General features: G+C 34.3%; 3 protein-coding genes and 1 non-coding gene across 4 annotated transcripts; all 4 read right to left on the bottom strand.

The window, feature by feature from the left end:
• Positions 1–2,346: 2,346 nt before the first annotated feature.
• LOC131013508 (senescence-specific cysteine protease SAG39-like) lies at positions 2,347–3,723 on the bottom strand. The gene is made up of 2 exons (XM_057941617.1): positions 3,254–3,723; positions 2,347–3,167 (listed from the first exon to the last, which is right to left on the bottom strand). Exons 1-2 carry the CDS (start codon positions 3,678–3,680, stop codon positions 2,578–2,580), a joined length of 1,017 nt encoding a protein of 338 aa, XP_057797600.1. The 5' UTR covers positions 3,681–3,723; the 3' UTR covers positions 2,347–2,577.
• A 2,876-nt stretch (positions 3,724–6,599) lies between these two features.
• Positions 6,600–12,857, bottom strand: LOC131013507 (uncharacterized protein YNL011C). The gene is made up of 14 exons (XM_057941616.1): positions 12,515–12,857; positions 11,943–12,059; positions 11,724–11,856; positions 11,411–11,507; positions 10,820–10,863; positions 10,102–10,258; positions 9,452–9,523; positions 9,132–9,215; positions 8,422–8,523; positions 8,073–8,120; positions 7,728–7,853; positions 7,377–7,469; positions 6,896–7,090; positions 6,600–6,804 (listed from the first exon to the last, which is right to left on the bottom strand). Exons 1-13 carry the CDS (start codon positions 12,744–12,746, stop codon positions 6,971–6,973), a joined length of 1,425 nt encoding a protein of 474 aa, XP_057797599.1. The 5' UTR covers positions 12,747–12,857; the 3' UTR covers positions 6,600–6,804; positions 6,896–6,970.
• Positions 12,858–18,262: 5,405 nt separating this feature from the next.
• On the bottom strand, positions 18,263–18,333 carry TRNAG-GCC (transfer RNA glycine (anticodon GCC)). The gene has a single exon. It is a non-coding gene; the product is annotated as a tRNA-Gly (tRNA).
• Positions 18,334–19,481: 1,148 nt separating this feature from the next.
• On the bottom strand, positions 19,482–22,684 carry LOC131013505 (transcription factor bHLH30-like). The gene is made up of 2 exons (XM_057941615.1): positions 21,487–22,684; positions 19,482–20,220 (listed from the first exon to the last, which is right to left on the bottom strand). Exons 1-2 carry the CDS (start codon positions 21,802–21,804, stop codon positions 19,750–19,752), a joined length of 789 nt encoding a protein of 262 aa, XP_057797598.1. The 5' UTR covers positions 21,805–22,684; the 3' UTR covers positions 19,482–19,749.
• Between the last annotated feature and the right edge of the window lie 3,713 nt (positions 22,685–26,397).

Genomic DNA, 26,397 nt, shown 5'->3' with positions numbered 1-26,397 from the left:
ATTTGAAAATTAAAAAAAATTAAATTCAAGTCAAGAACTCCTCAATAAGAGTTTAAACTATCAAGATAAATTTCGAAACTTGTCTATTACCAAAGACATTTTGTCCATAAACAAGTCTCGATGGGGCAATTTGTAGACAATTAAATTGTCGTCGAATTAAATCATGCCACGTGTAAATTCATGAATTAAATATTCAATTATATTTTCTATTTTATTAAATGGGATTTTATTCCTAAATTAAATAGATATATAATTAATATTTAATAAAATGAATTAATGGGCTTATTGGCTACTTAAGGCCCTAAGGCCCATACATGAAGGCCCAAAGCTCATAAAGCCCATGAAGCCCATCTCTAAAATCTATAAATAGAGGTGTTGGGGTGCTCATTATCACGACTTGAAGGAGTGGAAGATCGAAGAGCATAAAGAATCCTCTCTAGTATCGCAAGTTGAAGTGGAAGATTGAGGAGTTCAAAGAATTCTATCAAGTATCAAAGTGAAGTCTTGCAAGAATTGAAGAGCTTCAAGCATCTCTAAGAATTCTATTCAAAGCTTCAAGTATTCTTCAAGTGTCTTCAAGAATTCTATCAAAGCTTCAAGTATTCTTCAAGTATCTTCAAGTGATCAAACCTTCAAATCTTCAAGTGATCAAGATCTTCAAATCTCCAAGATCGAAAGCTTCAAAGTGTTCTTACAAAATTCTAAGGATGTTCTTCTCCAAATCAAATCAACTTCGACGTACAATTCAAATCATGGATTGAAGCCCTTTGGATTTATCGTCATCAAATCAAGTATTTCAAGAACCTTCGAGTTTGTTCAAGAATCAAATGGAAGAGAAGAATCAGAGGATTAACTAGAGATTGCAACTCGCATAAATCTATCTTCAAATCTATCAAATTATCTTTGTAACGCATTTTGTATTTTATCAAATTGAAATACAAAATTTGTGTTTACAGGGGCGGTGACGTTCGAGGGAGAATTCGAGTTTTCATTTCGATTATGTGATTTTTGGGAGCAATGACACCGATTTGGAATTCCCGATTTGGGGCTTGGGAACTTGATTTCGTGATTTTCCTCATCTGACGGCGATTGACGCCGGAAAAGTTGGTCGGAGAAGATGAGATGTGATTTTTTTTAATGAACAGTGTGCAGATTAGCCCCCGAACTCCAAAAAGGGAAAATGTGCAGACTAGCCCCTGAACTCCAAAAAAACGGTGCAGATCGCCCCCTCTGACTAACGGCCCATAACGGTGTTAAGTCAGAGGGGGCGATCTGCACCATTTTTTTGAGTTCGAGGGCCAATCTGCACACACAGTTAGTAAGAGGACTGAAATGCTCTAAGGGCCTTCACTTGAGGGGCCTATCTGCACCTTAACCCTAAAAAGTAATATTTGATATGGAGAAATGTAATGTTTCAAAAATATTATATTAATTGTAATTATTATTGTAATAAAAATTAATTATTATTATAATAAAAATTATTATTATTATTATAAAGAAAGGTAATGTTTTTAAAATATTATATTTCTTCACAATATTAATGTTAACTACTTATATTAACATAAATATACATTTATGTGTTTAAATGTATATATTATGTTTATTAAAATTAACAATTATTATAAACAAATGTAATAATTAGGAACATGGGTCAAACCCATGCGGGTCAGGGTTCCGGGTTAGGGGGGCGGTTTTGGGCTGCGGGTCGACCTGTCGCATGGGATGCGACGGTCGCACCCAATAATCCGCGTTTTATCTCATGTTCTTTAGGGTGAAAAATATGAGAAAATATTATCACACCGATGCCTCATGTTTTTTTTTTTTTTTGATAAATTACATGAGTAAATAAAGAAATTCGGTCTTGAGCATTAACCTCATACCACTAGGCCAACAACACACGCACACAAAATAAAATTTTCAGCTCTTTTTTATCTAAGAGAACGCACCCTAAGAACAAAACAAGCATACAAATAATGAAATCTCTACAATATTTACATATAATTTTGTGTGGTGTTACCAGTGTTTTCATAATCGGACCATCGTGGTGTTGCTTAAAAAAGAATGGATCAAACAGAGTAATTTGGTGTGGTTATAGAAACATGGTTTTATATCTAAGTTGGAAGCAGAGCAACCTCAACTTAACATACTTCACCTTAAATGACCATCCTAATTTTGCAGGGCTTATTGCTTAATCACGTGAGCTTTCTACGTGATCTATGAGAGAGAGTGAGAGAGATCCAGGATTGAGATTAAGATGAAATATTACATGGCTTGATGCAAACAATTACATGGTGCATATTTCTGAAATGCAAAAATCACCCAAATAAAATTCAAGCAAGGATCATAAAACAAAGGGGCACATCACATGCCACATGAGTTCCAATAATTTGAACTTGTGAGCTGCATAATTCCATTACATAATTACATGGAAACCAAACCTTTCCTTACATATACTAATTTTCAAACAGGGCAAGTAATTTACATATAAATACATATACACACACATGCCATAAGACTTTGCACACACTGCCTAAATATATATTAGGTGACAATATTGGTGTGTAAGTTTGAATAATTTCAAGCAGTTGGATAAGAAGCCTGCATGGCGATGCCACAAAGACCTTCTGCTGCACCAATATCCCTCTGCATTCTAATGTATCCATTCTCCCCCCAACTCGCTCCCCACGAGTTCTTCACCAGCCAATACTTGGTCCCATCACTGGCCGCGCCATACCCAACTGCAGTCACACCATGGTCTAGTTCTGTCCCACACTCTCCAGTGAATACTCCACTCGAGTAGAACTGGAAGTCGGAACCACCAGCATCAATGGCCACAGATACTGGTTGATTCACCACTGCTTTGAGCAGTGCAGACTCGCTGTTGGCTGGGACATCCTCGTAGCCTGTGATCTTGGCTGCATCAGATGATTCCTTCTTGGAGTTGCAGGTGCCATCCACTCCTTGGTAGGGGTAGTTGGATTCTGTTGTGAGGCCTTTGTTGCCAATAATGAACTCAAAGGCGTAGTCCATCAGTCCGCCATTGCAGCCCTGATCTTCACTTGTGTCACAGTCCACTAGCTCTTGTTCAGACAGTGAGATCAGCTTCCCTGTCTTGAGCTGATTGATTCCTTCTGTGGCCGCAACTGCTGAAAATGCCCAGCAGCATCCTGCAATTTGGTTTTATATACACAAATTAATTAATCAAACTCCAAACTAGTCTTAGTATTATGATTATGTTAGTAACATTAATTACCACATTGGCCTTGATCCTTGACAGCGGTAACAGCACCCTTCTTCCTCCAGTCCATGCTTGCCGGAGCTGCACTCACATTCGCATACCTAAACGACAAAACCTTAGACGACTTGGGAAAGGATGCCATCTTGTATCCATTTCTGGACGCTCGAAACTCTTCATTGGTCAAATCAGCAAATTTGTTGACAGCAAGCTTGTAAGGCTTTGCAGCTGCTTCATTAAACGAGTCGATATAGTTGACGTTGTCCTTGAATATACTGAATCTGTAGGCCTTGTCGGCATCATCTTTGTAGACACGGCTGTGCTCCACCATCCATTTCTCATGCATCTCCGCCATTGATGCATCGGGTGCAGTTCGAGCTGCGGCGAGAGAAGCCCACATCAATAATGCAGCTAAAACAAGCCTCCATTTGAGTGTGAGTGCCATGTTTGAAGAGGATAATGTATTAATAGTATTGAAGGAGGAGAGCTATTGCATTCCATCACAAGTGTTGAGGTATTTATAGGATGCATCTTTTTCAAAGAGGCGTGAAGTAGAATCTGGACAGAATAGACGTCCATGATTCCTTATATATTTCATCTCCATCGGAATCTTTTTCATAAACTTCCGTGGACGCTAATCTGACAGCAATTTGTATGTGTTGATGAACGTTAACATGTTTTACAACAAGGTTAATTCATTTTTTACTAATAATGAATGGAACCTCATGAAATATTGGGGGCCCGTTTGAGTTTGTGTAGTGAGACTTGTTAGCACAAACACGTTAAATTTAAGCGTGTGCATGAACAATCACAGAATATACTCATCACTTGAAAAATATTAAATTATCAATTAGATCTTCAATTATTAATCTAAAAGATTAAAAATTGTGTATATTAACTAGTAGTAATTATTTTTAAGTGTTAATAATTAGAGTTCTAAATAAAATTTTGTAGTTTAATTATTAATCTACAATTATAATTTAACAACCCACATGATGTAGTTTTTAGTGTTATTGTCATTTTTCCTTAGTATAATTATTACTTTCTAGTTAAAGGAGAAAACTAAATGTCATTTCCTAACAAACGTCACTTAATGATTGCACTGTGCACCATACTCACATGAGTTTGTGTAATTGTGTTCTCATTTTTATTTGATAATATTAGATCAAAGTTATTTATTAATATTATATACAGTTAAATCCAGAATATAGTAATATATATTGGTTCTAAAAAATAAAAGAATTAATATAAGGGTTAATTGCACCAAATATCACCAACTTTGCACGAATTTCATTTTTCCCATAATTTTAAAAAAATCAATTTTTTTATCACAAATTGAATTAGTTATTCATTTTTCTCACGATTTTTTCCCCCTCATATCGGAGTTGACGTGGCGCTGATGTGGCTCGCCGGCACACACCACACACGTTCCACTCCGGCGATTGAAAAAGTTGTGTTTTTTTATTACACCAAATATTACAAACTTTGCCCGAATTTTATTTTTCCCATAATTTTTCATTCTTCACTCCGACGATTGGTGGTTTGCGATGATTTGCGGGGACAATCCGATTCCGTATTTTCGAGCTTGGGGGCGGAGGACGGCGGAGCTTCGGCGATTTCAGCCGTCGGCGCGGAGTTGGCCGTCCCACAATAGGTGGGTGGCGAGAATGAAGATCAAAAAATAAGAGAACACACATAGCAATCGAAATCAGAAACAAAAAATAATTCATTGAAGGAAAAAAAGATATAAAGAAGAGAAAGAGGACAGTGCATGAGGGGGAAAGAGGCGAAGAAGTCGCGTCGGAGGAACGCACCGCTGGAGTGTAAAAACCGAGGGCAGAGGGGCTCTAAAGCCGCGAAACAGCTGTCGATGGAGAAAGGGTCGCCGTGCCGCCGCTGGAAGAAGTTGCGCCCACTGGAGGAAGTCAGCGCCGCTGCCGCCGCTGGAAAGGAAGGGTCACCGAGCCGCCGCTGGAGTGGAAGGGTCGCCGCCGCCGCCTTAAATATCTGAGGGAGAGAACGCGAGGGAGATGGAACGGGAGGGAGAAACCGCAAGAGAGAGAGAGAGATTTTGTTATTTGAGTAATTTTAAATTAATATATATTCCACATCAATGTTAGGTGTAAATTTAAATTCACGTTAGCGCCACGTCAACTTTCCGGTCACCGGAGCTAAAAATCATGAGGAAAAATAAAATTCGAGCAAAATTAGTGATATTTGGTGCAATTAACTCTTAATAACAAAAACATAAAACGCCTGTTGCGACGTATATATATTTGTAGATGGAGAATATGATGCATATCAATCATGTATTTCAGCCGTTAACGCAACAAGGATGATTAATTATATGGGAAGGCCATGAATATTGTGTTTGTCTGTAGCAGCCACAACCATCTTTTATGTTTTGTTTTTCATGTATGGCGATATCAAATAAAAGTTTATTAATAGAGTAGAGAGGTTTAGTCTTCCAAACAAATATTATGCTATGTATATGGCCTTCAGTTTGTGTTTGTCCCACTAAACAACTGACAGCTGATGCCTCACAAATAATACTATATCCTAAATTATCTGAAGTCATTAGTCATTTCGAGATGCTAATAAGTCTGAATTCACCTTAGTAGGCCTTCTTGGAAACACCCATAAAATGGTATATGTGTGGCGTACTGTGTACATAAAAATGATGCTACATACCGAAGATAAATATGATCTATATAATACTAATAGAAAAAGAGCATAAGGCATTCTAAGACACAACTTATGGATTGCCTATTTTACTTATGTTATATATTTATTATTATATTTATAAAATATAAATCTATTTTAATATACATTTATTTGTCACCTAAATCTATAAAGAATATTTTATATCTATAGCTATTGATAAGGCTCATAAATTAACATATCCATCCAATAAATTATCTAATAAAAGTAATGAATTAATAGATTTTTTTTAAATAATAAATTATCAATTAAAATAACATTAATTACACGTACAACGTACATTCTTTCTGCTAGTATATATAAAATTTGAATCAAATAAAAATCAATTTTAATTCATAAAATAAGAATTATTTTTAGCTCTTAAATCAAAAAAAATCTTTATAAATTCATGATCCTTACAAATCCTAACGGAACAAAAGTTCAATATTCATATGAAGTTATTATTTTTGACAACGAATTTATTACATTTCGCAACAAATTTATTAGTTCGTAGTTTAATGGCTCATGCTTACACTGTTAGTCTTACTCTAAATATAGTTTTATGGGAAGATTCATACTGAGAAAAATGTTAGGTATAATACTTTAATGATGTTTGAAATACGAACTTACAGTGTTTTGTTAATAAAACAATATTAACAAGGAATTTGAGGCACGTAACGATCAACCAATTTGATTAATCAAACAATAAGCTCTATAGTCACATCCTGTAATCCTACATTTAACAGAGCTATTACATCTACCAATATCTACTTAACTGAAGTCCAAGTTTCCTACCACATCACGAACAAAAATACCTATACAAATGTTGTACAATTGAGTGAATCGGAAATCAAGAAATGAGCTCCAACCTGAGACATTAAAGCATGCATATTCCAATCAAAACTGCGAATAAAACACCAAGTCGTAACTGGCAAGAGTGATAACGTTTGAAGCCTTTACCTCCGCAGAAGCAGAGCAACAGAAACGAAGATAATGATCCGTGTGAAACGTAAAAAATCTGGAACTGAACATAGATCAACTTGAAGTAACATCCTTTGTCATGCATCCGGTCAACAGATTCGACATAGATTGTATCAGGGATGTCGGATCATAGATTATGCCCGCAGCTGCATCGTGTACTGACTCAACAGTTACCTACAATTTCAGGATACTCAACTAACGATTAACACATCTGACACACGAGCAAATTACTGAGACATAAGTTTACGTATTGCCACGTTGGGTGCAATTCTCTTGCTACTAATATTTGACACATGAAACAACGTTTAGTAAACTGCAATGACTTTGACAGTGACTTTGACAATGGGTATATTTTCATGAGAACCTTTGCCTTGTAAAATTCATAGAGCAGCTTTCAATTGATATCGGGCTTCAAACATTTGTCAGTTCACGTGTATATATTGCATCAAAGAACACATACCACGCGAGAGATCCCTTGCGCAGCCAATTTATCAGTATTAATGGGAATCTGACCATCTTTGGGCACAAAGATTGTGTTGATGTATTGGTTAGGCTGCAAAAAAAATACAAAAACATTTCAGGTTAGCATAATTGAGTCTTCTTAGTGGTCAAACTAGCACGACTCACATAATTAGATGAGATAATCGAGCATACAGTCAAGGAAAATCCATTGTTGTGCGTGCCTCTAAACTAGAAAAGGGACCCCAAAAGTAGAGAATCTCATGTTTCAGAGAACCACTAAGCTATATAAATATACATTTACAACATGTTCAAGGATTGCATAGTATGACTCAGAAGTCAGAATACTTACAGGACCCGTAAGACTGTTGTGAGGATCGCCATGCGTTCTGTTCAGAGCATCGGCAATAGCTGTCACAAAGCAGGAAGCTGTAAAGCCACTAGTTTCTCTATCATGTGTACCATTCAGGAGAAGCACCTGTCAAAAAAGACAGCATTAAAACTAGCACAAGACATATTATTTAATGTTACTTATGAGAAAGTGAAATCATCCGAACATAGCATAGATTCATATAGCAAAAAATATTACCCATTGCATACATCCGAAAAGTTGAATTCAATAGATCAAATCATATTAATTAGACAAGAAATATTAAGGACATGTGATCAAGATATTTGCAGCTTTAAACTGTATTACCTTGGGACATGATCGTGAAGAAATACTTTCCCCAATTCCACGTAAAACCTGAAAATGAAACACAAGCAATAAGGAAACTGACACTATATATTACTCCCAAGAGGAGGGGTATTCCAACAGTTCTACTCTTGAGAGACCTTAAACAGGAAGTTCAAAGGTAAGGCATTGAGTTATGTACTCACTGCTCAAACAGAGAAAAAAACTAAATAAAAAAAGAGCAAAAAGAAAAGAAAAGAGCGGAGGCAGACTGTTCAAAATGGTAGATAATTATTTTTGGAAATTATTTTAGGTATAAACTGTTTCAACCAAAAAAATAAGTGGGTTTAGCAGAGAGGGACACAGTGCTTACCAGAGAGGGGCATATCGAAGTAAACAGAGAACCCATGGCATAGATAATGCAGTCAACACTGTTCAACTGATCTAAGACAGTTTGATTTGTAGATGGAAAGACCTGTTAAATCAAACCACATAAAAGGGTGAAAAGGCCTTGAGTCTGGTTATTAGAAGGGAGTAACATGTGCATATAAACATCATCACAAACTTAATTATGACTTGTGATCCAATGATATAAGCTAAAAGAGCTCCTACATATTACAAAGAAATGTCATAACCTTGAATAAAAAAGAAAAAATGTGAATATGTGAAACATTAAAAATATTTAAAAAGGATAATGAAACATCTATATTTATATTATGCAATCATCCTTCAAAGTTATCGACAGGTACATATGCAATTAATATGGGAAGAAATTTATCAGATGATATAGATGAAGCTTTTTGGGAGACGAGGGTGGAGGGTGTAAGAGATAATCTAAAAAGTAATGAGGAAGTGTTGACAATACTTACAATTCATTGAAAGAAAATATTGACATGATCAATATGTTTGGTTATTATCTTGAAAATAAAAGGCAACCAACTAATTTAACTTTATAAAATCTAAATTTTTTAGAAATTTTTGTGTAGAAACCTTGTGTCCATCATCCATTCACACAGGCCATTACCAACAGTATCTTTAACCTTCTCTCTCTACATTCACCATAAAAAAGAGAAGCACCAATACCTCATGCAATAGATTGCTGCCTTCGCTAGACATGTAAAAGACCCGCTTTATTCTTGACGGAAGAGTTCGAGTTGAAGAGTTACTCTGTAGAAGAAACCCTCTTCAATCAAACATACGGGAATTTACACTGTGACGTAGTGACCAAAGAAACATAGAATATGAGTTTAAATAGGACTTGGACCCATCCAATAATAAAACCTCAAATCGGATGAATTGATAACACTGTGCAATATAGGCCAAAAACTGAGGATAGTTATCAATGACTACCAGCGGAACTAAAGAGGGATATCAATATATGTGAATTATTTAATCATATTCACCTTATTTATGGGCTCCATAGATCCATTGGTTGGATGAGAAATTTCATTCTGACCACGTATTATTGTCCCATCCTGGAAATCAATCAAAAAAAAGTAGATTTTAACTTGTGACATCGTGACTCCATTTGTTTGGAGAAACATTTTGCAGTGGCTGAATTTAAGTAAAAGTAACTAGCAAGACATAAATTTAACAAAGCCCTGTGAATCAAAAGTCCCATATAATTTCCCAACTAACTGTTGGCATCACACATCCTGCTTGTCAGATCACCAAAATTATTGTTGGAGTCCAAATGTCACTTCAACCATTACTGGAATGATGTTAGCACATTCAAAACGTCAGGTAATCTGGCAAACAGGGTGTCATATGAACAAGACTCTAATCCGCTACCTCATTAGTGTCTCTTCTTATGGATCAATTTTCTACCCCTTACAAGATACAAAAATTGCTTAAGGATGCAACACATGACACCTGGAAGGAATTGGCTCTCTTCCACCACAGATATCTTAATCATTCCTTGTATGTTCTAAGATATAACAAACTTCGAAAAATATAACATGTAACAAGAAAGAATCCTAAGGCGGAATACATGTATCATTTACTAAGGCTAAATTCATGTCACAGGTTTTCTTTGACAGAAAAATATTCATACCCATAATTCACAACCCAAGGTAAGCCTATCATTTGTGGATATAACTGGTAGCACCAGGCTTTCTGTAGGAATTTGTGAGACACGTGAAAACAAGAAAATTGCAGCATCTAGAGACTGAAAGAATATCCGAGCTCCAGCAAAGAAAAAATTCCCAATGCTGCAGACAAAATGAACATCATGAAATAAACCAGAGAGAAAAGCAATGGAGTGACTGTAAAGCATGCAGAATAACAGAGCAGTTCCAGTCTCAATCTAAACTAATAATGTATTGTGGCAAGCAACTTAGGTTCTTAAAAAAACTCACACTTAACATAATCCAAGTGCATGCTTCAAATACTTCTTTTGGGATTCTAAGTTAATGTTACCCAATAAAGCCTAATTTCAGTTTAGGGAAATGACCCGAATGAATACTCCATATCCTAAGATACATTTCTTTTGTAATGTCACAAACGTACAGAAGAAAATATGGCATCTCTTGCTACCAGGCACGACCAGTAAACTAAAAGCAAATATAACACATATATTGCATGTTGATTCAATCCTACGTACATGTAACTTAAAAAAGAAGCTGCTCTTCCTCCAACTCTTACCAACCAATTATCACTGAATGGTAATTTTGCAAAGGAACTCTACCAATCAGTAAAATCCAACAAAAGTAGTAATACATTCTAATACAAGAATATGTATACTGGGGAATTTTCCAGAAATAACCGAGTACCTTCCATTGCTGAAACAGAACACTTCATCCGGCCTTCTAAGGATCTGCAGAGTATAGTTTTACCCTATAAACCACTAAAACAGAAATGTGGTGGTACTGGTGTGGACTCTTTATTCTAGAAAATTCAGTATAATGGCAAAGACAATAGCAAGGATATTAAATGGTCTTACCCCAAATTTGACACAAAAATAAAATCAGTCAATAGACAGTGGTCAGAGTCACTAAGCCCTAGTATATTTCCACAGATCATCCACAAGAAAAACTATTAAAAAGATTGAAACACAATCAGGAACCAAATCTACTATACCAAATGCTAACTCAAACCAATATTCTTTGCAGATTGCAGCAAAAAAACTAGAAAATACAATAATGCCAATTAATAAGGACCAAATCATCCTTCTTGGAGAAGAGGAAAGCAATAACCCATACCAACGAAACAGAGTAGTGACCAAAAGGCAATACAAAGCAATTTTAGGGAACTAAGTTAGAAGCATGACACATACAAGCATGAGCACGCACACCATGAAGTTACATATTCCAGTGGTTGATTACTAAGTAATAAGAGCAACATGCTCAGGATAAATTACGGACCTGATCCTGGAAAAAAACCAAAAATGCTCGAATGGTCTCCCTGTATGGTTTTGAGACACCTGTCCACAGAGAATGGTTTCCTTCCACAATATCATACCTGTTATTTTGTCAACTTATCAGACTAGGTTCGAAACATACAGTAACTTAGCAAGAAGATCTCAAGACTTCAGATGAAAATAGTGTAAAAGAGATACATGATTTCTACATGAAAAAATAAAAGAACTCGGCATCTTAGGTCATGCATTTGACAAAAGAGAATAAAGAACCAGAGGCAAGGGATCAGTAAAGCAAGATTGCTCTCACTAGTCACTACCATTCAAATTTTGCTTTTTGTGCTTCAAGGGGTAACCGATGACCTAGCAATGTCCGCACAGCAAGCGCCTCAGAAGTGCTTGGATCAGATAGTCTCAAGCATCTGGACCGAATATCTCCAACAGCTGGCCCTCCTGCAAAACAATCCATCTATGTCAGTATCCCATGATTCTTTAAAACTTATTTAGGTTCCTGAAATGATAGAGTTAATACAACACACCAAGAACACGAACAATCTCGGCCGTGCTCCCTCCATCATCAGAAACGGGGAGAACATGAGCCACACGAACTGTTAACTTCTTAAGCTCTTCCACAACACCATTGAAGGCAGTTCCACCTGCACGACTGCAAAGTTTAAGATAGTTCTGACACGGAAAGAAGATGACATTTTTTTATTTCACATTGATATTATGCAGATATGGTATCAAATGCTCCACTTAAAGTATAACTACATGGAACTTAGATTCCAATCCACCCATTTTTTCCTATTCTTGTTTCAAACTTATAGATAGCAGTTGAAAGCACAATCACCATCTTGAATCAAGATTTCGACAAAAATTGAAAAGAAAGAAACTCGTTAATTAATCGTAATTTGGCATTGATTAAGGCCAATTACCAGCAAATCATCAATAATCAACATTCAAATCCCAGCATTACGAAATCCAAAAACACCCTATTCTCCATTTCCGTGAAATCAAGCAGCTCAAATCCCAATTTCTCTATATTTCTCATCTTCTTGAAAAACCAACCAAAAAGAAATCACCAAGAAAGTAAATATAAATATTTACGTACCCGAAAAAACAAGCAAAGAGGGCTGAGCGGAGACGCTATTTGCAGAGGTGGAAGCAGAAGAGCAGTGAGAGTTATGGGTGGTATTTCTACATGGAGCCATGAGAGAGAGGTTTCTGGAAAATGGCGTAGAACGGTGATGAGAGAGTAAGAAAGGAAATGGAATTTGATTTGGGGTATTTAAAAGGAAATGAGGGGGCATGCAAAACGGGGGTCCCAAACAAGTATCCGCCATAATCACTATTGTTCAAGGCTCTCCACCTGAAAATCAGAATCTCCTATTTTCCTTTCTTTTTCTCTTCTTCCTCATTTCCAATTTTATCTTTTTCTTTTCAACCTTTGTCTTATTTCAAACTTTGAATGCATTTAATAAATAATTTTGAAGCTGTCTTATTGAAGTTTGAAATGATTTTTTCTAATCTAATTGTATTCTCTTTTATTTGAGATAACAAAAAATCCTCTTATAATTCTCTAAAAAAATTCTCCCTTATAATTCTATCTTTTATTTCATGAGATATTTAAACGGTGAAACTTTTTTATTATTCCTTATTTTTCTTGACAAAATTATCAATCCAACTAATTTTCAAATGCATCACCTATCGTGTTCCCTTCCAAATCAAATTCTCTTGTATTTTATTTTATGGAAAAGGTCCATTTATTCTTTCTACTTAGTGAGCTCCAATTTAATAAGTCGTATTTTTTTCTTTCAACATCTCATTTTTAATTTTTTTTAGGCGAAAGAAGAACTATAATTACTGTAAATCAGAGATAGCAATATCTCGAAGTCAGGAAGAAAATCCGGACTTTCGGATCATTACATCAGAACAAGAAAAAGTAAAACGAGCCAGCTCATGAGCTGCTCTATTAGCTTCACGCTGAGCGTGAAAAAACTCCAGAACCACATTCTCCCGCACATGAAGAAACGTCTCCCACATCTCGTCACATAAAGAATCAGCTCTCCAAGAAGAGTCTTGGAACACATGAATGGCAAGCAGAGAATCCAAATAAAGGACAATCGGGCCATAATCATTCTCCAATCAACGCCTCATTTTAATAGGTCACTTTCTAAAAGGATAAAATATTACTATATGACAAACATCTCTATACATTACATTTACTCTTACAATTTCACTTTTTGTGGGACTCATTCTCCACTTTCACTAACTATTATTCTTACAATTTCACTTTTTGTAGGACTCATTCTCTACTTATCAAATACACAAATAATTTTTATTAAAACTCGTGTCATCCTCTCTTAGGAAGATATTTGGGGGGACGGAGGGAGTATTTCTTTCTGATTTTCAACTTTTTGAAAAATATATATATTTCAAAAAGAATTTACTTTATCTCTCCTAATTTATTTTAAATTATTTGTGGCCTATTTAATTAGGAGTGAGTACTATTTATTGATTTTCTATTATCAATTTTTATGTAGTATTAGGAGTTAATCGGGCAAACTCACTCAAATTCATATTAACCCATTCAGGTTGTCGAGCTATTCGAATAGTTGACATTTTTTCAAATTAAAAAAACTCACCTCTAACTAAAACTCTAAGGTTTCGAGCTAATTCATCAAATCAATCAGGCTAGAAAGTTTAAGAACAAAAAGTTAACCATTAAAATATTTTTTTTCTTGATGATCTTACTAAATTATATCACTATAAGTTACAAGTTCTAACTCACCCTTATATCAAAGAATTAATCATTCCATAATTTGATTAAATCTATAAAAGATAATGAACTTGCTTGGATGGTAGTATGATGGATTTCCCCTTTTTTAAGAATAAAGGCCCAAGACAAAAATCAAATCTGAATAAGGACCCAAATGATCATTTATATCTCCTGTTAGAGTTGTGTTTATTCTATTTAGATATTATCATTTATATAAACACTCAGTTATTCGTTGATATCATCGGAGATACTAGTTCAGTTACTGATTGCTCCAGAATATTCCTTAAAGATTCCTTTGCAGATAAGCACAAAGATTATTGCAGATTATGATCCCTGATCAGAGTTATATTCGAAGAAGACTTCTCATCGATATGGATTGACTCAAAGCTTAGCAAAGACGAGTTCTAATCGAAGAAGGAGTCTTTAATCTCTTCTATATAAGTCGAATCATCCAAGAAGTCTAGTGGGGGGGTTTTTCGTGCATTTATTCAAGCAGTTCATGTGTGCAGCACGTTTTCTTTGAGAGAGCATCATTGTTTCGATTTTTATGTTCTGGTTTCTTTTGCTTTGCGTTTACTGTTGTTGATAGCAAAGTAATTTCATTTATCTCCTTTGTGAGTTGAAGGTTGTGGTTGTAAGGGAGTAAGTGTGTTCGTCGGGGTATACACTTAATAAGGTTAGTGTTATCTAGCCTTCGGCGTTTTACTAGTGTAGAGGTTTTGAAAAATTATAGAGGCGTTGAAGATTGAGTCTTGTGTAAGTCCTGCTGTTATTTAATCTCTCATAGTGAATCGTTTTCCCTGGGTGAGGCCCCCAGACGTAGGTTGTTTAACCGAACTGGGTTATCAATTATGGCGTTCGTCTTCTGTTACTAGTTTTGTTACCTATTGTGTTACTACGTCTCAGTAGGTACTAACTCTGGTATTTGTGCGAGATTTTATGTGCATTTGGATAGGTAGGTATTTCATCTCCAATAAATTATACTAACTCGTTATTATCATGGAAATATGTTGTTTATTTTATTTACTTATTATTTTATTTTTTTTACAGATGTGTGTACTCACCAGATTTGAACTGGAGCATGCAAGAGAACATAAGGGCAAAGAGGAGGGTACTAAGTTGTGTACAGAGTCAAAATCAATATCTAAACATGAACGGATATGATGGGGTTACTTTGATATGACACTTTAATGTTGATAATCAAATACAGCTGAAAGAAGTTGGATCACAAAACAACAAAGAAGGCATTGTGAAGTACAACACTTAGAGACACTTCATTGGATACAGAAAAAATTGTCTACACAAATTTATTATAAGAAGATTTCCAATATTAAGTGCAACACACGTAAAGACCTGAATTGGCGAAGCTACCGCTTAGCACAACGTGTAGCAGACCTGAATTGTCTACAAAAATTTATTATAAGAAGATTTCAAAATATATGATGTTAGACAATGTCAGTATTAAGTGTAACACACGTAAAGACCTGAATTGGCGAAGCTACCACTTAGCACAACGTGTAGCAGACCTGAATTGATGATTTTATCCCCTCTCCCTACGGATTTGAAAATACTATTATGCAATTAACTTAGAAGCGCCTATAAATAAGAAAGCATGTTGCACACTTCATATAAGAAAGTTTTGTAATGAAACAATTCTATTTCTGAAAGCTACTGTTAGCACTTTTATATTCTCAATTTTTTTTCCGTCCCCTTTCTTACGAACATTCAAATATTATCTGTAATTTGTATTCACAACCAATCGAGTTTCATCTATAGTTCGTTGCGGGAAGCTTGGACCTCCGAGATTCACATCGGATTCTCAACATTCTTTGGTGATTTTCTTGATCTTCGCAGTGTTTTATTTACTTCATCGATAATGCTTAATCAAAATTTATTATGATAAAATTTCAACTAATGTGTAAATTCTAACTAAAAAAAACATAGAATAAATAAAGAAAGAAGGAAGAAAAGTATGGAGGAAATTTCCTAAAAAAAAAGGTATGGAGGAAAACCCCCAAACAAAACGTGTATACATAAATATTTGAATTACGGAATAAATAAATTAAGTCCAACTAATTAACATCTATATATAATTAAAAGGAGAAGTAAATGTAAATAAATTCAATTGCAAGGATATAATTGAAAATTTTGAAAAATATTTTAAGAAAAAAAAAAACTAAAAACGTCAAAACAGATTGCAATTAACCCTATAAAGACACATTCACACTAATTTCTCTCATAAATAACTTCCCACCTCTCTTTAATCCACATTTACTAGTTGTCTCAACTTAAACTGACGAACAGAAAATTAATTACGTTCACACTATTTTCTATCATAAATAACTTCTCACCTCTCTTTAATCCACATTTACTTAGGGGCGAGCAAACTCAACCTGGACCCGCCGAACCCACCCGGACCGACGGGTTCGGTCCGAATCGGATCGGACCGGCCCATTATATGTGTTCGGTCCGGGTTGGGTCCATTTTCCAGAATCGAATATTTTTCAGGTCGGTTCGGGTCGAAACTAGGTCGCCGAACCCGGAACCGACCCGGTCTCTTATAAATTTAATATTTAATTTATATATTTAATATTTATAATAATATTAATTAAAGCTTAAATTAAATTTCTAACCACATTATGTGTATTAAAATTTTCCTGCTGTTCGTGCATCTTGTTTTCATATTTTCGTGTTTTAATTAGTGATGAATCTTTGAATGTTGTGATCGATTTTTGTGGTATTTTGGCGGTGAGAATCTAGGTAACTAGGTTTATTATCATTGTATGCAATTTTAGATGTTTCTGTTGCAATCTAGGTAACTAGATTTTTGTATGTATTTGCAATTTTAGAGGAAAGGTGTGTGTTACTATTCTATCCACATTATGCTTAATATTTAATTGCAAAAGAGTAACTACATAAGATTGACATGGAAATATAATATAAACTCGAATTAAACATCTTCAACAGTATGCTTAATATTTGATTTTGATTTATGTGTTTTTTGTTGTGATTGTGGATTGTGAATGGTAGAACTATGATATTGATATGTGTTGGTATCGTATTTATTATGCTTTATGTATGAAAATTAAGTGCGAAACATGAAATTAAGAAAAACATAATAATTCCAGCCTCGACGGGTCGGACCCGGACCAAATCGGATCCGTTGCTCGGGTTCGGTCCGGATCCGGGTCAGCCCGCTGACAGTTTTCGGTCCGGGTCGGTCCACCTTCTCAAAATTTTCGGTCCAGTAGTCCCGGCGGGTCGGTCCGGGTCGGTCCACCTTCTCAAAATTTTCCACGCCAACTATTTAACTTTAAAAGTTTTGAAGAAGTGGCCTCCATTGCAATGACAATATGCTATTTGGTAATGTGTTTATTTCATTATTTCCTTATACATGCATATTCAATTGATAATCTCAAAATTCATATTTTTATAAACTCAACATTTTGATATATCTACATTATTGGTATGCATTTATATATGTAGATGTAATTGGTGTGGTTTATCACAAAGTAGTTAAACTGTACTTTGCAATGATGGAAGACAAGTTGAAGGGGTCTGAAATCTTGATATATAATGAAGACAAAGTAGAATGTTCGTCTACTACAAATGTTGTATATAAAGAAATTTTCCAAAATTTATAATAATAAGATGAGTAGTTTCCAATTGTCTTTTCATGTATTATTATTTTTACATTGATTTTTATGTAATTAAAAATGATAGTCTTAAATATATTTTAGTAGTAATATAATTGGTATAACAATTGTATAATAAAATATTTTTAAAACTCATTTATTTTAGAGATTATACAAAAATGTATTCGAGAATATATTACAATAAAACTTTAACAACATATGTAATCCCGTGCATCACACGGGTAAAACACTAGTAATAATATGACAATGTGTTTATATGATCAATTTAGATTGTGATAATATGGAAAAAAAAAGTGAGTACACTTTAGAGTGTGATAAGTTGGATATTTTGACATCTACTTTTTGGGTAATATTCCGACATATTCAAACTACAGAAAATAAAAATAAAAATTGATTTATCCGGTCCAAAAATGTATACAATAATTGCACCAGCCGGGAATCGAACCCGGGTCTGTACCGTGGCAGGGTACTATTCTACCACTAGACCACTGGTGCTTCTTGAACGTCTTGGCCAAGGTTACTTATTAGATATAATAAAGAATCTATAGTTGCTGAAAATCCCAACTTAATGCATCTGCTCTTGCAAGAAGAACTTGTGTGAGATCATCTATGGACCTGTCAAGATTCAGATAGAAATAATATTTACAACTTTATTGACATTTGTAATTATAAATATACCACTATTATGCTTGGATCCAGATCTATACCTGTCTTTCAAGAGCTTATATTAATTATAATCTTATTGACATTTTACACTGATGGTGCGTTTACTTTGATGGATAAATTTATCAATGAAAATGATTGGATAACAAAAATTTATCTATACAAACAAAAAAAGAGCCTTAAGGCATAACTTGTGGATTGCCTATTTTACACATATTACATATTTATTATTATATTTATAAAATATAAATCTATTTTGATATACATTTATTTGTCACCCAAATCTATAAAGAATACTTTATATCTATAGCTATTGATAAGGACGATGAAGTGCAATCTGTTGGTAAGACGTTTTTCCTCCAACCAAGAGGTCGGGGGTTCGAGTCACCTAGAAGGGTAAAGTGTGAGTGTGTTTTTTCTTTCTTTAAGTGTAACATTTAAAAAAAAATCTATAGTTATTGATAAGGCTTATAAATAAATATATCCATCCAATAAATTATCTAATAAAAGTAATAAATTAATAGATTTTTTTAAATAATAGATTATCAATTAAAATAACATTAATTACACGTACAACGTACGTTCTTTATGCTAGTGCCTATAAATGTCTCATTTTTTTTTTCCATATTTTACACTAAAGAGAAGTTCACCATTTTTCCTTCTTTATTTTCACTTCAAGGATGGATAATATTATCTCTCTATTTTTTGTGTAATTTGTGTAAAATATGAGAAAAGAAATGAGACCTTTATAGACATAATTTTTGGTATCCATAATTTTTCATCAATAAATTTATCCATCAAGTAAACGTAACCTAATTATAATAAATTTCACCTCTCAAGAGTTTGATATCATTAGATAGTACTTCCTTTTGCAGAAAAAATACTCACTTTTTCTTTGCTTTAGTACTTGATATCGTTAGATAGCGCCCGTAAAACCAAATACTTTTCTAACGATTCATTATAAGATTGATATCTTGTGGTTGTTATAACACAATGATTATATTTCATAATTGTCTGAATACTAAAGATGTATGACAAAGGTCTTATCTTAAACGAATCGAACTCATACCCGAGTCCAACCCATTTTCGACCATTGCAATTGCACTTCCTCGAATTATTTTGGAGATCCTTCTTCAATATACACAAAGCCTAATCAGTGCTCACTTTCCCACGTTGGGACACAAACCATGAAAACTCACACAACATAAAACTCATGATGCATTCAACATCATCATCTGCAACAAACTCTCACTCGAACAAGTACGATGAAGAATCGAGACACGAAACCCGCTGCCTCTTACGAGGGATAAACAGTTGCTCAGCAGACTCCGCCAATGCAGACACCTTCTCAAGAACATTGCTCAAAGCTGCACGAACTGAACCGACCACAAATTCCCTAACAGAATCGTTCCCTTCAACTGTCGTGATCAAGAACGCAATCTTCACCCTGCTTCCCAACGTAGATATCTCGGACTTCAGCACTCGAATCGGAAGGTTGTTGATCACCTGCCTCACATCAGACAGCAGATCAGGCAAGTGTTCGCAGCAGAGCGAAGCCCTAAGCAAGAACGTGCCATCACCAGTATGATTCTCAAGTGTTTCGACTTTTAATTCATCCGTGTCTATCGGGATGTGCAGGCCTTCGCTGGCTTGTGACGCGGTTGTCCTCAGCTGTTTTATTTGGCTGATGACTTCAGCTAGTAGGGTCGCTTTGTCCATCTGCTAATTGACAGAAACAACTTTTATTAAACTCAAAGAATTATGAGATTTGATCTTCATTTTATTTCTGCATATCAATTAACAGACAAAACTATATCATGATATTTAAATACGAAAGGCATATCAAGCCATATCAAGACAATACTTGTTTTGATTCAGAAGAAATACGTGGAATTAAACACTAAACAAGTGTGGAAGCAGTATGTGTAGTTCAAAAAACTCATGCCACGTATTTCAGTTTAGAGTTTAGACACAATGCAGAAAACAAGTAAAAAAGAAAGAAAAAGTTTGGTTCCTTAACATTATCATATACATGTCAACTAAATAAATACAATGAAAAATCAAATTAGACAAAGTCATAGGTTAATAGACTAACACCACATCCAATTGATGTAGACATATGTAGTATAGTAAATAACTTGTGCTGTTTGTCAATCTTTGCATCCAAAACATAACTAGGGAGGGTTATTGCTATCAAGTCAAAATTTGCAACGAATAGCTACATAATCTGCATCTTCTCTTTCCATAATAGTTGTAATCACCACTCAACTTCTCATTTAACTATTTGTTGAATCCAGACGACAACAACATATCATATTATATCAGCAAACAAACAAATTCTTTGCTGCAATACAGTCATCTACTAGAACAGACTTACTACTATAATCAGTCGAATCGAAATTGACTTGTGAGACTAAACTTGAAATGCAATCCCCACATCAGCAGGTAGTTAGCCTTCCCTCCAACCAAAATCATCTTTCAGTCACATCAAAGAATAGTTGAATACGCAAAATCCAACCTTTGAAAACCAGGTAACATTAAAAAATACAGAACTTCGTGACTAACTCATGTAGTACTATGCCCCCTCAAAAAGAAAAGAAAAGAAAAGAAAAAAAAAAACCCATGTAATACCATGGAGTTGACATTTCAAGAGTAGAATACCCCCATTTGCTACATTCAAAAGGACAAGATAATCACACACGTCTAATACTTTTATCAAGTATTGTAATAGAACGCACACGCAGCACACATTCCACCAAGACAATCAATCCCTTGTTCATCAAAACAGAGACTCTTCCTACTATTCAATATTTGACTATATCAAAGGGCACCAAAAGGAGCTAAACAAACAATGCATCAGATATATACGAAACCATAATCCACAATAATGATAGGAAATGTAAACAAACTACCACTACTTCTAAAGCACACAAGCAATCAACAATACTAATCAACAGCAAGCATTATATACATCACACGACGGACCTTTTCATTGTTCGGTACCAGCCCCCGAAGGCTCTCCAAATGTGCATTGATTCTTTCCCTCCTCCTCCTCTCTGCCTCACTATGGCTCCTCAAAGCCTCTACTGTCTTCGTCTCCGAAACCCCAATTCTCTTCCCCATTCTCCCCGAAGCCTTCACTAACTCCCCCTTCTCACCATCCAACACCAAAGACTGCTTAACAGGCATCAACAAACAGCTTCTATTTTCAACATTCCTACTTGAGTTATGCAACAATTGATTCACAAACTCTCCACCATCAGACTCAATGTTGAAACCATACTGATTCTCACAATGCATCATACTACAAGACTTTTAATCCCACTATAATTTAACTGTGATAAATACTAGTTAAATTGAAATACGAATCTCTACCTCAAGAAATATAATATTCTCAAGATATTCGTTTCAAGAGATCAGCACAGAGCATGCCACAAATAACACATGCTTCGTGTGTCAAACAGCCCTCCAAAACTATTAAAGCCACGAAAAAGTATTAATCTTTAGCCACTAATTTATGAGTGTCTGAGCGTCAAGAACATCTGAAGTTCCAGCACAAATTTGAAACTTTTCACACAAATCGGAAAGGAAAGTGAAAAAAGAAGAAGAGGAATTTATGGGTCGAGGCCAGGAGGGCGAGTGGCGAGGGCAAACCAGAAAGCAAGCATTTTTGATTGAAATTTGAGGGTTGCAACAGAAGGGATTATGATAATCAGCAATGGCGTGGACATTGTTTTCATGAAGGAGAGATGAAAAAATCAATAACACGAACTGGGTTTCGGCGCAGGTTTGTCGGAAAATTGAGATGAACACGCAGAAATCTATTGAAAAATTAGCTTATTTTTCATTTTGAAGGTGTCGAATTCCTGCATTTCAGAATCTTTTTCGAGCTTCTAGAAGAATCCGATAAATTGGACAAACGAAAAAGGGAGGAAAAGAAGAGAATATCTCAGATTTTGTGATTGTGGTGTGTGTGTGTTTGCAGCCAAATAGGCCAATTTGCTCCCACTGAAAAAGAAGCAAAGCTATGGTGATTGAATTGCATTTGGACCTTATAAATACGAAAAATGAAATTCTTGGGTTGATGAAAGAGTCGAATTTTCAACGTTATTTTAAAAACTTTAAAATAACGAATTTTCAACCTTAAGAAACTTTTAATTATTGTTTCTTTTTTATATATATAATTTGAGTCTAGAATATCACTGCTGTTGATTCGATAAATTTATACCCAAGAATTTGTGGGATCTAATTAATTGATTTCTTGTGCATAATGATATTAAGTTTAGACCAAAACTCTGTAGGCGGCTGTATTAATTTTTTGTTAAATTTTTATTATTGCTACTTTTTTGAAAAAAATAAAATTAGGGCTGCAAAGCTGTTTTTTTTTTTGGGTTATTAGCCTGTAAATACACGAACTTTTTATATTTTCTGAAATTTAACATGACTTTTATTTTTAGCCCACAAATACACGAACTTAACATTTTTTCTGATTTTTGACATCGACATGAAAAAACTCTATTTATTGTGGAGATGGAGGCCGGAATACATGATGTGAACTACAAAATATGCACTTGAATAGAGTAATTTGATTCATTATTTGGATTAGAGAGTGAATGACATGGTATACCAGCCTTCACGTTAATAGTATTTTAAAATTTTTTCTTGTAGATGTCAAAAATCAGAAAAAAAAAATGTTAAGTTCGTGTATTTGTGGGCTAAAAATAAAAGTCATGTTAAATTTCAGAAAATATAAAAAATTCGTGTATTTACAGGCTAATAACCCTTTTTTTTAAGAGAAAAACAAATAATATTATATCATATCACGATGAACAATGTCTAGCCGCCAGGATGAGAACAAGACCATTAGCTTTTGTTTTAAAAGCCGACTCAACTAATACGACGACTGCATTAAAAATTCTTATGAATCTTTTATTACTTTTTTCAATATTCAGTATTTTTTTTATAGTATTAGATTATTTTTTTTTTGAGGAAACAGCATCAGAACATCAAAAGTGTTGATTTCATAGATTTTTTTTGAGAAAGAAAAAAAAACCTATAGAATCTATTTAACTAATTTATTATAGAAGTAGACTAAACCAAGTCGAATTGAATTTGGACTAAAAAGTCTTGTGCAACGGCCACATTAATTAACCCTATGAATATATGGAGTAGTATTTATTGCTACTTTTGAGAAAAATCAGTATTAGGGGGACTCGTAGGCTTTTCATCGGTAAATTTCCCCTCAAAAATCTAATAAACTGATTTGTTATAGAAGTTGATTGGACCAAATCGAACTAGGATTAGATCAGAATTCTTATGCAGGGGCTGCACAATTTTTTCTCTTTCCTTTTCCTATCTACTTAAATTCTTGTTGCAACATGTCCAATATGCACTAGATCATTACTTTTTTTTAGGCGCACTAGATCACTAAATTCGGTAAGGTAGTTTCTGTATATAATGGTGCTACTCACTTATTCTATTTTTAGTTATTTCATAAATATTTGTCCACAAGAGGACATCAAGTGGTGCGACCTCCTGTCTGTGAACAATGAGGTTTCGGGTTTAAACCCCACTGCTCCCCCTCCCCAACTCCACGTATTTAATAAATATTCATGTATTTTTAGTATTACTAAATAATATTTCAAAAATATTTATGTAATTTTGATTTATATAATTATTGATAACATACAATTGGTCTATGATTAAATTCTCCTAAGTTTTAGTAAAATGAATAATAAGTAAAGATAAAAAGAGCCTATAATTATATACGAACAAATTCCTTTTAAGGTACAAACTAGGGACGAAGTTATTAATATTTTAGAGAATAACCTTATTTCAAATAAGTAAGCTTTTCCTAATATATACACAAAAAACAATATATTTCAAATAAAAATAAGTTGTTGATACATGTATTACTTTTTAAGATGTCCCACAAGAGTGTTGTTTGGACACTATAACCCACTACAAACCCCTTATTTTCAACTTCTACTTTATTAATTTATTTATAACTTTATCATACATGACTGTGTACAAATCTCTTATTTTTCTTTTATCTCATTATCATAACACTACAATAAAAGTGAATTCCTTCCTTTCTTTTCTTTTTCTTTTGGATAAATTAACAGTATTAAATAAAGAAATTTAAAAGCCACGCCACAAGAGGATTCGAACCCAAGACCTTTGACCTTGGGCTACCCCTTACCGCTTGGCCAACACAAGCACACAGTGGATTCCTTCTTTCACTCATAACACATTCACCTAACATTAAAAATGCGTGCCACCGTCCCCTTGGGATGGCCTAGTGGATGGAGTGGTTGCCTGTTGTCCAAGAGGTCACAGGTTCGAGTACTCTCGGCCACTATTACTACCATAGGTGAGGTGTGTGAGTAGTTTGTATTATTTATTTAGAAATTTCATCAAAAAAAAAAAAATACGTGCCACCAACAATCATACACATTTATATGACACATAAAGTCACAATTTTTATTTTCTCTCTTCTTCTAAATTTTTTATGAGTGATTGCAGATTTAATATTTGAATTTCATCATCCTTCGCATCATGTTGTTGACTCCTAGTAATAAATTAGAAAATTGCAACTCGCACGTTATGAATGAACTGTGTATTATAATTGTGATGGCTCAATAATGGCAGATGACTCAATGTTTTTAAGCATCACCATTTTGTTTCAAACGGCTATAACCAACCTATTTTTTAAGCTTTGAATAATTTTTCTGAATTCTTAGTTTTTTAATTAGTAGAATTCTTCCCCCTCTTTTTTTTTCATTATTTATTTGTTCAACTTATGATTTTTGACGGAGAAAAGCTTCTGGTTTATGAGTACTCCAATATATCTTAATAACTTCTATAAAAAAAATATACTTCCTCCGTTCATAGAAAATAGTCTATTTTTATCATTTTGGAGTCTAATTTTACATGATCAGTCTCTTTCTTTTTTTTATAATATAATTAATTATTATTAATAATAACATTATTTTTTCCAGTGGTCCCTTCTCCACTAGAGCGGTTTAATTTGAGATAGTAATTAAGGCATAAAATAATGTTCAATCGAGTGAAATTATTTGACATTGGTACACCATATTTGGTTAACTGCCGCCTAAACTACTTAACTTTGGCATCAGATTCTTGAATAATTAATTTAAATGAGGACGTAGGCTTCAATTATTTTATAGTTGACTTAGCTACGATTGGTTTAAAGGTATCTTTCTCATCAACCATTTTGACTTCTTATTGGGATTGTCGAGTCTAGATACAGTTATCCGAAGGCTTAATTTAAACCTCATATCACAAGGAAAAACAAAGGGGCAAATATTAAAATAACTATTTTACTTTAAGTAGAGGTTGATTATAATCACAAAAATGATAGTAATATATTAATTATAAAAACTATTACTAAAATATCTTTTTATTATTTTAATTCAAATTTTACCAATACTTTAAAATTCTAAAATTTTGAATTTTAAATTACAAAACTAGAATCTGAAAAGAAAAAAAGATCAACACCCACCCTCTCACCACCTCCACCCACTCCCAACCTCCCTCTGCTACCAGATTTCACACCAATGTTTTCAGACGAATGTCGATGCTTGCATCGCCACTGTCAATATCCACATGTATTGCGGCCGCTGGCACTAATCGTCTACATCATCAACTTTCACACCAACCACCAAAGACCTTTGCGAGCCGAAGTCGGCGAGCTTAAGACGGCGGGATGGGAGTACGGGTGTGCATTCAATTTTTCGGTTCAATTTTTGGTAAAATCAAATTTATATTTGATTTTTGAAAAAAAAAACGAACTGAACCGAATTAACTGAATAAATCGAATTGAGAAAATAAAATTTTTAGAATAAAAACCGAACCAAACCGAAAAATCGAAAT

The sequence above is a fragment of the Salvia miltiorrhiza genome, chromosome 2, assembly GCF_028751815.1.
Source record: "Salvia miltiorrhiza cultivar Shanhuang (shh) chromosome 2, IMPLAD_Smil_shh, whole genome shotgun sequence".
Lineage (NCBI taxonomy): Eukaryota > Viridiplantae > Streptophyta > Magnoliopsida > Lamiales > Lamiaceae > Salvia > Salvia miltiorrhiza.
Note: the sequence above shows the minus strand (reverse complement) of the source record. Positions and strands in the feature narration are given on the sequence as shown.

What these genes read in the sequence shown, in the direction of transcription:
- LOC131013508 (XM_057941617.1), bottom strand. Translation starts at nt 3,680, where the DNA reads ATGGCACTCACACTCAAATGGAGGCTTGTTTTAGCTGCATTATTGATG. An exon ending in CAAGGATCAAGGCCAATGTG is followed by an intron (nt 3,168 to 3,253) that starts GTAATTAATGTT and finishes ACCAAATTGCAG; the next exon opens with GATGCTGCTGGGCATTTTCA.
- LOC131013507 (XM_057941616.1), bottom strand. Translation starts at nt 12,746, where the DNA reads ATGGCGGATACTTGTTTGGGACCCCCGTTTTGCATGCCCCCTCATTTC. An exon ending in CTTCGATATGCCCCTCTCTG is followed by an intron (nt 8,121 to 8,421) that starts GTAAGCACTGTG and finishes TTTCATTTTCAG; the next exon opens with GTTTTACGTGGAATTGGGGA. An exon ending in ACAACAGTCTTACGGGTCCT is followed by an intron (nt 7,470 to 7,727) that starts GTAAGTATTCTG and finishes TTTTTTTTGCAG; the next exon opens with CCTAACCAATACATCAACAC.
- LOC131013505 (XM_057941615.1), bottom strand. Translation starts at nt 21,804, where the DNA reads ATGATGCATTGTGAGAATCAGTATGGTTTCAACATTGAGTCTGATGGT. An exon ending in TGGTACCGAACAATGAAAAG is followed by an intron (nt 20,221 to 21,486) that starts GTCCGTCGTGTG and finishes GTCAATTAGCAG; the next exon opens with ATGGACAAAGCGACCCTACT.